The sequence below is a fragment of the Epinephelus moara genome, chromosome 8 (genome assembly GCF_006386435.1).
Source record: "Epinephelus moara isolate mb chromosome 8, YSFRI_EMoa_1.0, whole genome shotgun sequence".
Lineage (NCBI taxonomy): Eukaryota > Metazoa > Chordata > Actinopteri > Perciformes > Serranidae > Epinephelus > Epinephelus moara.
In genome coordinates, this window is record NC_065513.1 from 13,271,059 (window position 1) to 13,283,142 (window position 12,084).

The 12,084-nt window shown below is 41.2% G+C and overlaps 1 protein-coding gene across 1 annotated transcript in view; it reads left to right on the forward strand.

Annotated features, from left to right (window-relative positions):
• LOC126393860 (transmembrane protein 132D) overlaps positions 1–12,084 on the forward strand; it is a 36,063-nt gene that overhangs the window by 1,959 nt on the left and 22,020 nt on the right. Inside the window, exon 2 of the mRNA XM_050050250.1 lies at positions 8,440–9,316. Coding sequence (XP_049906207.1) covers positions 8,440–9,316 — 877 coding nt within the window. The remainder of the gene's footprint in view (positions 1–8,439; positions 9,317–12,084) is intronic.

Sequence of the window (12,084 nt, forward strand, 5' to 3'; positions counted from 1 at the left end):
TGTCGCAGGGTTTAAAGTCTGGAGCTGCTCCTTTGACAGTGAATGGGAGCCTGATTTTGTGGACCCACAGAATGTTTTTCTTAATTTCTTTGATAGCCAAATTAGCTTTATTCCACTCTTGTGTTCTCAGGTCTGAAACAGAAAACTTACCCATATACTGAGATTATTCCTCTGGATGCTCTCAGTGTCATCTAGAACATATTTCCTTATTCATTGTTTATAGAGCAGATTCAGACCTTATACCCCGTGACATCACAAATTTGAGTTTTAGCAACCCGGTCTCACTCCGAAGTTGTCGAAATCCAGCACTTGGGCAGTGACTTGCAAGCGTCACACAGTGATGGAAAAAAGCCATCCTTCAGCGTTGGCATGATACACAGCCAGGTGCCGGTATAGTTTAACAGCGCTTGGCGGCGTCAGAGGGAAACATGGCGGGACAAGAATGAACGAGAGAGCGGCGAAAGTCTGAGTAGGATAAGTGACAGGAGTGGTGGATGGACAAACACCGACCTCCACCCAGGGGAGCGGTGTTTGCATCCTGTAAGTGGTGTTTGCGTCCCATAAGATTCTAAAGCCAAAGAGTTGTTGGAGGAAGAAAAACGTCAATTTGTGCTGTACCGACGTAGCGCATTTATTTTGAAAGAGACTGTATGTAAACGATCAATTTCCTGTGAAAACTGAAGTATATTTTGAAAGAAGACAATGCACGTAACAAGCGGCGTCCCAGAACATCAACATCCAATGCACCCAGGGTACCTTTCAAGATGGACATGAAAGGTCCATGACCAAACATTGAAATGTGACGAGGTCAGAATGAGAATGTGTTGGTTCTAGCACTCTAGTTTTGGGATTTGGGAGAGAGTTGATCATGTTCACTAATATTTTTGGACTGTCCGAGACTATGGGAATAACATGTATGAATTTTGAAAATGAGCACAGTTCCCCTTTAATGCATCATTGATTGCATCTACATGAACACTTAAATTCCACTATTATTCCAAATATGAAAATATTCTGATTTCAATATCGGTCACGTAAACAACATATTCTGCTTGGATATTCTGAGTTATGGCTTCTGGCCTGTTTACGGTCAGGCAACAGTTTGCAAGGCTGGGGTAGAGATGCATGCCCAAGTGAAAAGCCCACATTTCTGGTTGGAAGGAGAAGCACACTTACTTGTAAACATCATGAAAAACTTGGATATCAACAGGTTTTTGGACGTGCGTAGATATCGCATCGCCAAACTTTTTAAGAGCGTGGTTGAAAGATTGAAAGAGGCAGGCTGTGTTTGCCAGGCCAAACAAGTCTGCCACCAAGAAGCAAAATGGCACAAGCGTCTCCACTTCTCCATATTTTAACGTGATGAATGACATATTAGGGCACATTAATCAGAGTAGCATGGCTGCATGTAAACAGGAGTATTAATGGCATATTCATTTTCATTAGCCATGTAAACACCTCAGCAGCAATATTGTCATTTTCAGAATAAGAGAAAAATCCAGAGTATTTTGTGCATGCAAATGTAGTCAGTGTAACAGCCCCAAAAGAGTTCAGAACAGGTAGTGAACTCAAAATCTTTGTGACTTTTCGTTTAATTGGGGCCACTATGCTCCAATTAGGTGCCTGTAGCAGACACCACCTTGTACTGCTTTCTAACACATGATATATCTTCCACACCTTTTTGGATCACAGCTTTTCCCACTCTCTAGATGCCCTTTGATAATTAACCAAAATGTTGAGAGAAACCTTAACTTTTTGCAACTTTTTAAAACATCCCTGAGAGTACTAAAATCTTGTCTTTCCTCTGTTGTGAGCCCCTATTACCTCCCAAGGTGACTGCTAAGTGTCTACATGTCCTGCAAAAGACTCAAACCTTTGTATTTAAGGACCTATTGATTAGCAAGCTGTCAGATCCTAATGAGACTTTTTGGCGCTTAATTAAAGGCACTTGTATTCGAAAGGTCAGCCAGGCAAAAGATAAAAAACACATAGTGAAAACATCGGTTGTAAGACAGAGTGTCGTCTGCCACAGGTGCTTTAATTAGTGTCATTAGCATCTGGGCCATTGCCAATGCTTTCTTATTTTAACATCATCAGTGTAGCGCTAGATATGTGACCCATAGCGCTAACATGAAACAATGATCAAACACCATTAACAGACAGCATGACAGAGAAACTTTGAGACACACAAAGCTCTTTAAATCTCTCAATTACTGATTAAAATGCAGACATCCATTGTTGTCCTCTGCGATGCCATTGGGAGTTGACTCACTTCTGCAAGCTGTTTTGCACATATGGTAAAAGTCATTACTGCACATTAGAATTCACAGTGGTTCCTCTGCATTTTAATAGAATAATACAAAGATTGATTACAATTGGAGAAATAATGCTAAAAGACAAGTGCACTGAAAAGAAGTTGGCTGACACGCCAGTGAAAATGTTTTAATACAGAGCCGTGAGACAAACTGCAGGGCAGAAATGTAGCTCATTAGATACAACAGTGTTTTTTTATTAATAAAACTGTTGATGGGGAACATTATTTTGAAATGGATCTGTAAGTCTTAATCCCTAAGTAAACTTACTTAGATACACCACAGGACAAATATCAGCTTCTGCACTTCAACTTTTCAACGTTAAGTACCATGTTTAATCCCTGTTTCCATTGTAATGCATGACAATAAAGCCCTCATCGGACCGTATTTGCGTCATACATGTGGCCAAGCTAAAAACACACAACAAATGGGGGATATTGTACACGTGAAAAGACACATATCCATTTTGGAAAGAAAATCTGTGCTTGAAGTTGATTTTCTGCTTTTGCCCGAAGGTAGTGCAGTGTTAGTTTCAAATGAACAACTCCAAAACCTAATTTCATACAGGGAGCATTTTCATTTGGACACAGAAAGGGATGAACAAAGATGTGATTCAAAACATGTGATTTGAACTCTGGTATAAATGGGATCCTCTGTTTCCCCCCCTCATATAAAGCACTTAGCCTACATACTGTTGAGGGAAAAAAATAAAGCAACAACCGAGGCATCGTACATGTTAAGTTTGCAGGAGAGCAGTCTTGGAGAGGTGGCTTTTAGAGGCAGTTGTAGCATCTGCATGGCAACACTGATGCTTTCTGACTCAGCCAAGGAGGAAGAAGAGCTCAGGGTCCTCAAAATGAGTGATTTGAGAGGTTGGAACAGCTGGTGTGGCGGATTTGCTCTCATGTTTATCAGTTGAGGGCAGGACTCTCATTGTGATGAGAGGACCATAGAAGTACAGTTTTGCTTATATTGGCTACATCTTAAATATCCAAAGTGTTGGCAAAGGGAAGGATGCATCTTTAGCCTGCCATGAATCATACACAAACAGTGCCCGCAAATAGATGTATGCAATGTATGCTTGATTTAAATAGTCTCCTTTGAGATTTCTAAAATGAAAAGCATGTGAAAAAATAACAGGGAGAGCACAGATGACCCATCAAACCCAACTGTAAAGGGATGAGTATGCATGTGAAGTACTTTGTTGCTACATTGGCGGTGCATTCTCCCTCCAGGAGACAGTGAGCCAGTTTATATTCACTCCAGCCGGAGCTGCTGCCAGCTCTGGTATTAAACAGCACATCTGTCACTGTGGCCACTGGTAGGCTTAGCCAGGACAGCCACGTTCCCAGCTCCAGTCCCTCTGCCCCATGCAGTGTGTCACCCACTCAGCGAACATGACTGACACTGTTGTCTATGTGTGGAAGAGAGACAAAGACGAAAAAAAGATGCTGTTGTCTTCCTCTGGGGATTTTGACACATGCAGTGTAATCATTGCTGTGTGAACTGTCTGACCATCATGACAGGCTCTTTGCTGGGGTGGATGAGTGAGAATGAAAAGCAAAAGAGGCCGTGATAGACGGACCTGTCATGTGCCAGCAACCATGAGAGACGTGACGACTGATCTAGACATAGAAAAGCTTCAAGCTTTCCTCGTTAGACAAATAACAAGTAATAATTAAGTGACAAAGTCTCTATTTGGCATCTTTTGTCATAATGTCACAAATGCGTCTAGTGCAAGTCCATAGATCTAAATATTATTTGTAAGACACTATTGGTGTACTGAATCACTGGAATCACTCTATTTAAACCGTTTGTCAGGAAGATTTTTCACTGAATTGTTCAGTTCTTGACCTGAGCTTCGACTGCATGTATTCTCAGTCGCTGAGCTAAAACACAGCAGAACCACATATTTGATAAAATAATGGATGTAGCCTCTGTAACGTCACCCACTTCTTTGTAGACCCCTGTTTAAAAGCCTCAAGTTTTGCATTTCTGTTGTCGCCAGAAGTAACAATGAGATAACCCTAACACGGGCTGCTATCTATTTCTATTTAAAGCTATGGTTAACTGCAGTGGCGGCTGCTGGTCTTTCAAACAGGAGAAGCTCACTTAAAGTTTACATCATAAAATTTGTAATACTGTAGCGAGGCAGTAACTTATAAAAGGAACATTTAATTGAAGCCATTTTTCAACCACACTCATGCCATAGAACCACAGCAAAACACACCTCAAAGATTCTCAGATGGGTTTAATGGTGAAAATGGGCTACATCGCTTATGGAAATAAGGAACTCTGGACGGCACTCTGTCAGATGACTCCACTCGCAAATATCCGCATAGGATTGAGCTCGAAATGTGACAATGCCGGTGTGTATTTCCAAAGCGCTGTCAATCACAAAGGGGTTCAGCCTTTTAGACAGTTCCTCCAATCATCATGCATACACCGAGCGTCCTCTCCCGCCTACTGCTCCATTAGGTCCCAGGGAAGCTGAGCCTCCCTGGAAGTGACGATTTTGTCGCATTTATCCAATGATCGTCTCGCTTTGCTGCATGAAATAAACCTGCTCAGCGCTGTCTCATAGGAATGCTTGGAGGCCGTGCTGACATGAGAATGTATGACAGGGAGGTTGCATTTGAAAACTGGTGATAAACAGCTGATGTTTCAAAATCATAGTCATGATGTTAAACGCGTCCTAGCGCACGTTTAATGCAAAGTAAATTCTTATTTTAATGTAAATTCAATAGTGCATATTTGACCATTTCTTTTATGAAATTTTAGGGGAAGTTCAGCCTCCCTTGTTGTCTCAGAACAATCGCCCCTGGTTAACTGTGATAAAAATAATGCTAATGCTAATTTTTGCTAGCAAAAAAAACAGGCTGAAAACCAGTGAAACAAAATGTAGCCTGTTTACTGGTAAAACTGAACATCTGACTCCTTAGATGGTCTTTTAGTACAACTAAACGCTGAACAAGACCCTTTAAGGTGACCAAAACGGTAACATTTCATAAAGTGAAAACATGCTGAAATAGTGACAGCTACATCTATAGCTACTCTGAATCTAGGGTTCTGCCATTTTTCCATTATCTAACCAATGTTGTCACCATGGTAGTGACTTGTAACAGATGGCACTCACCTGTCACCCAAAGCAACCTCACTCTTAATTATGCAAGACTTTAAGCCTTACTGAAAGTTAAATGAGTAAGTTATATAAAACTCACCCCTTTGTACAGTTGCACTTACTGTTGAAATTAGCTATGAAGATCAAAACTGTTTTTTGTACCAGGCTGTAAATATGTTTATTTCTGCTGCAGCCAGTCTTAAGTGGCCAATTGAGAAACTAAAGTTTTTGGCACTTCTGTGTTGGATTCATTTTCAGCCCCAAAGGTTGCCACTTGGGCTGAATGTTCAGTTCAGATCTCTTATCAGTGAACTGCCAACAGAGAATTTGGTTGGATGAAGATTCTGTTTGCAAACTGAAAGCTGAAGTCCTACCCAATTATGCACAGCACATATATCTTCCTGACATCTAATAATTAAATACAATTTTTGGTACTACTTTGTACATCAAAACTTGAAGACATGAGAGAGATGTAGAAAGGCAAGCTTGAGTGACTTAGTGACCGTTATCATTCAGGGCTGAAAAATGAATGACTTGAATCACTCACTCAACTGAACTGAGACATAAACAGATAGTTTCACTTCAGTTCGTTCACCCAAAAGATTTGTTCTTTTGAGCCAATCATGTGTGAGCAACACACCACTAATTGTTAGCTTTGGTGTACCAGTGGGATGATAATTTGTTTGGGTGTTAGATGCTGCTGAAGCTGTTTTTCACCATGCTAATGCAGCTTCATCCATTTTTGTTCTAATCTGCAAAGTAAACACCAGTGTTTTTGTCCTTAATTCACCAAGTAGGGCAATTAGCCACCAGATAAACAGTGCACACTCAGGTCAGCAGCGATAATCTTCATAATTCTATCAAAATGGACATTTAATGAGGACACACGATGGCCGGGTGACCTCTGCTCATGTCCGCTGAGACAAACACTTACCATTAAGCTTTTAAACCAGATCAGAGAATATTTATGCCGTTGGTTTGTTTACACTCACTCATATCAAAGGTTATTTTACGCACTTGTGATCAGTGTTTAACAGTCAGATAGTAATTCTTGTGATCACTGTGTACAGCAATGAATGCTCAACTTACTGAATAATACACAGATACAATTTCAGATGTATTTCTGTTTTAGTAAACTTCACATATTATTTTACCTCACATAGTGATACTCCACCATTCTTGTTTTTTTTTCCATGAAGGATCTGCTGGGTATTCACAGCCTGCTGATGATCTGCAAAGCGATTTTAATCTCAGTTTTTGATGGCTGATTTTAATCTTGTGCCAGATGTATCAGACCCCACCTTTCCTCCCCATATAGAGGAAGCTGATCATCCATGAGAGAGGTGGAACTGGGGCAGCAGAAGGAAAATATGGAAATATAACAGTAAAATATGACAAGCAATATTTTTAAAGTACATTTTACTTCTTTTAACACTTGACACGGTAGATTTGAGTAACAGTAAACAGGTTTTAATAAGTAAATTGTATAGGAATAATTTTTCTGTGACATAATCAGGTGCCTGGATATTATTTAGGGACTGAATGTAAATTATTGGTGGTGGCGTGAAGCAAAAAGGGGGTATCGCAATTTTTCTTTGGGCTGAAAGTAGGGCCTTTAACTTTTTTTTTTTTTTAAACTCCAAAACGTATGTTATATTTCAGCCTTGCTTTGCTAATAATTCGGTAAAAGGTTACATCAAAAACACATCTTTACCTTGCACCTTGCACCGGGGTCATGCAATGCTGCACCCAACCTGCCACCTGTACATATGATGAATTAGTTCTGCAACCCGTCCCAACTTAAGAACCGTGGACCAATCCGAAACCGCAAATCCTATGTTCAGCCCAAATATTCTGGTCAGGCAGTACATGTGAAGTGAACATTTTCTGGTCATTTCATACCTGTGAAACTAAGATATTATATTTTTTAAAAAAGTTACCTCAGGAAATACAGTTTAAATTAATGTATTTTGCTTATCTCATAATATTGAGCAGCACATCTCCACAGTTACCACGCTTGTTAGTAACACACTTGATTAAAGCAGCTCTCAAATTCCAGCTGGCACAGAAGAGACAGCCAACACACAAAGTCAGCAGTCAGAGGATTAAAACATTAAATTCAATTATTATTATTTTTATTTGAATATACGTTTCATCCAACACCTGCGATCTGATCTGCATGTTCTTTTTCTTCACCCAGAACTAAACCCAGAAATAAAACACCACCCTCAAATCACCTTTTGTTTTTTGCGGTTCACCCACCAGGTACCTGTGGATATCCAGCCCACTGAAGGACTCTGACTTGCATTATGTATATTAAAGTGCACTTTACCATATGCAGAGGGCAACAATTCTGTCTATGTCAGGACTTTATTAATGTGAAAATCATGGTGCACATTAAAAGTTCCATTAAGATATTAAGATTTAAATTGGAGTACTCTATACGTTTTACCAATTCAAAAGTGTTATATTATTTTGATATGTTGTGGGGAGGGGGTTGCAGTATTTTATAAGTCAAGAGGAGGGTTAAAAAATATTATTATCCCTGTGGAGGGCCTAACTTTTTTACAAGGTGAAACATAAGGTTCAGTCCTCCTCACACACCATTCATGTTTGTACAGTGTCTTGGCAAAGCCATAGACTTCCACTCCTGCTCTGTCCTGACCTCGGAAACTAAAACATTCTTAAGCCTCCCTTGTTGTAATTTACATTATTTCACCTATATGTTCTGTTGCAGGAATTTTAAGGTTAAGCTCAGAGGCCTTTTAGAGTAATACATTAATGCCCCACTCAGTTGATCACTTGGCCTTGGCTGACTTTTTGTGCTCAAGTGTTAGTTTCTGAAACGCTGCTGCTATTTTTCACAGTCTTTTATTCTCAAATGGAGAGAGCGCAATTCCTTGTTTCTGTTGCAAGTGGAATTCTTGTTGCTCAGAAATGTGATACTGTGACATATCCTTGTGGCTTTTAACACGCCTTATATAATATCCTATTTTTACTTTACAGATCTGAGCAGTAAAGAGCTGACCGACAGTAGGAGCCCAGTGCCTTTACCTGTCTTCTTGCCGGTCAACTATGAGGTGCGAGATGCTGACTACTTTTTCCTAAAGGAGGCTGGGCAGGACTTCATGAGGAACTCCAGCATGCAGAGTCACACGCAGCCCTTTGTTATCTTAAGAGCCAGCCGGCAGCCAGCTGTCAACGCCAGCTACGGCACTATGTCCACAGAGCAGCTTGTGCCTCTAGATCTGGTCCAGTCTGTGCAGCTTTTCAACGCTCCAGAGGTCTTTACCTTTAACTGGAAAATCCAGGCCTTCGTGCTGACGCCTCGGGTTTTCTCCTCTAAACCCAGAGTGCGGGTGCTCTTCTATGTTGCGGGGAGGGACTGGGGCAGAGGAGAGGGAACTGTGGATGAGCTACCATGTGTGACAGTGTATGCTTTCTGGCAGACCCAAGAGGTGAGGGGTTCCTGTGCTATGGGAGGCGAGAGGGGAACCTGTATGGCTGAGCTGGCTCCAGCACTTGGCTGGTTTGCTCCGGGGTTAGAGGGCACCAGCAGGGAGAGGCAGGACCCGTCCGCTGGGAACCCTGTGGAGCTGTACTACCAGGCACAACCCAAAGTCAACGGGAAGTGTAATTCTGCGGATGGAAGTCGTTGGGGTGGCTCGCAGCAGCAGGCAGAGTATGTCCCTGTCACACCCATGCAGAGGATTGGCAGCGTGCGTCTTCTGCAGGTGCCTAAAGGAATGGCAACACTCTCTAGGCTCAAGCTTGGCAATGCCATTGTTATACGGACATCCTCCAAACCACTGAAAAAGACTGATATCGCCACCTTCTACATACTCATGGCCAGCTCTGCTCAGCTGACTAACTTCACTCTCAGGTAAGACTGTGTTTTCTGTTGTCTCACATCTTGTAGTGATCAGATCGTAAAAATTCATCACAAGTGTGTAGGTTTTGTTTCAACATTTGGGACACACACACATGAAGTAGGGGGCTGGGGGTCCTCAACCAAACACCTAAGGCCCTGTGTCCACCAAGGCATTTTTCTCAGTTGAAAACGCAAGGCACTCCTTAGGTAAAGCCCAGGTGGAAGCTCTTGAGAGTGCTTTGGAGGCACAATATTTTTTCACTTGAGACGCTTTGGTTGCTTCTGGTTGCTATGACTTGAAATTCCCATTGAAGCAAACATGTCAGCACAAGGTAGAGCACACGCTCTGGCCCTTGCTCTTGATGAGGGGAAGGATAAAGCACGTAAGAAGTGAGGACAGACCTGCCAGTCTGTGTGGATTCATGACAGGAAAACTATAGTAATGTATTTACAGTATATTAACATATATCTCTTTGATTGTTGTTGTTGATCAGCATGTGTACATGTAAGATGTGACAGCTTGTCTTCATGTTATTTGTCCCTCTTTTGCTCTGACTGAATGGCTGTCTTAAAAATGACAGTGAACTCCCAGCGCACAGAAAAAAAAAGTGCAGTGCTCATCACAGAATAGTCGCTCTCATCATGCTGCTGGCATTTGTAGTGTAGTATTAACATGTAGTTCTCCCATTGCAAAGGATTAAAACAATATGCTGGCCCCAGGAAAAAACACTTTGGTGGACCCGACCACTGATTTTCTGCATTCAGGTGATTTTTTTTTCTTTTTGCACCAATTTTGCGCATTTATGATTGAAATGTGTTCAATTCTGTCAGAATAGAGGTCTCCTGCTACTTTCATGTGTCAAATGCACATACTGTAAATACTGAGGGGGACTTGCTATCTGCGTTTCCCCCGAAATCTACTCTTCAGCATACACTGAGGTAACGTACTGCCATCACTTGCTGCCGTTTCACTGAAGTCTAAATTAATTGGTCAATAAGAATTCAATACAGGGAATTGCCGACTATCATTATTAGTCCTCCTCTCTACTTCTTGCAGAAATTCAGCTCCATCAAAAATAAGGAGGAAATGAGATTTCGCATGGATTATGGCATTATCTCTGAAAATATGATCCAGGTTAACTGTCTTTCCGAGAACTGTGGTAGATTATTCGAGTCAAATCAGAAAAATACATGTCTGAGTGATCACAGCCTGATGACATTAAGGGCTGCTTCAAGAGCCGTAGTCATCAAGGTTGACATGGATCAAATAAGGTCACATGTAGCTTGTGACTCATTATTGCTCCGCTTTAAAGGGTATGCTTGGGATTGGTGCTATATCAACGCCGTGCTGCTGAATGTGTGAAGATCACAGGGATTACCAACATAGCTCAGTTTAATTTAAGGTTCTGTTCTCATTTTGTGATGCAAAATGTTCCCGTTTGACTGGAGATGAGAGCGTTTTTGTAGATCTATCTTGAAGCAGTAGTTATTCCTCTGGAGGTCTCTGTGACCTCCTTGGTAAAAGAGGCTAATTTTATACAGATTTTAAAGAATATATATTTCCCAAGAATGACTGCCTCAACCGCCTGACTTACTATCCCCTGAAGGGGGAAAAATACAAACGAACAAAGGAAAAAGAAAAACAAGACTTAGTCTAATCTCGTGTCTTTCTTTCAAGATGTCAGTTTGTTACTCGCCTTTTCAAGGTGAAATGATGCAACATGGGAGATTGGCACCTCAAAACTGGATATGAGTTAAATGCCTCCATCTCGCTCTCACCGTTTCATTGACGGTTTTCATGGTCATACGCAGCGTAATGCCTTTTATTATCATCATCCAGACGGAGATCAAAGAGAACCACATTGCAGCACAGCGAGATTTGTCGAGGTTAGCTGTCAGCGCAAGACAAGTAGAGATTTACACTAACTTGATTAGAGACTGATTTTTTTGTTATTATTCTAGACACTATCTGCTTTACTCCGAGCCAATGAATAATGGACTGTCAGGAGGTGTGAAATACGTTGTCCCAGTTATTCATTTGGTATGTGTGTAGATTTGGATCATGAGTAAAGTACATCATAAATCCTTCCTTCATATGTGGTTTCACATAATGTGATAAATAATAATAAATTATCTATGTTGCCATTTGCAGCGTGGTTGGATGATGTCCAGTGAGATGTCCTGACTTAAGAACTGGCTCATGCAGGCCAAAAGTGTGGTAGTTCCTGGGCAACAGATACAGCCTTTCCTCTCAGATTGAAACACTTTGGTACACAATCAACACTTCCTGGAAAATAAATAATTTCTGAGTCACGTCCGACTTAACTTGCAAATACATGCTTGAGTGGAGGTGAGCAGGTGAGGAGGCAGTCATGGATTATTAATGCCCTTTTTCACCTAGTCCTGTGTTCATTCACTTAGACAGTCACTTTCTCAGATCAATTGTGAATGCTGGAATAGGTAAATATTGATCTGGCCGACAGCTGTGCATGGATGCACTTCTCCTCGTCGGGTTTCAGAGTTGAGTCTGCAGTAGCTTCTCTATAATTTTTCCCCATTCAGGCTTTTTAAGGAAACAGAGAAACATGACGCTGCAGGTGTTTCTTCCTACATTTCATGGGTTGTCTGTTTGTAGGAGAGAATCGGAGAATCGTTAAATTGCATTACAGACCTTAGTGTTAATGTATTTTAAAGGGTTTGACAATGTGTTTGAATTATTTAGCTGGCTTCCTTTTCTTTCTGTCTCTTGATTTTTGCTGAAGCAATGAAGCCAAAAAAGC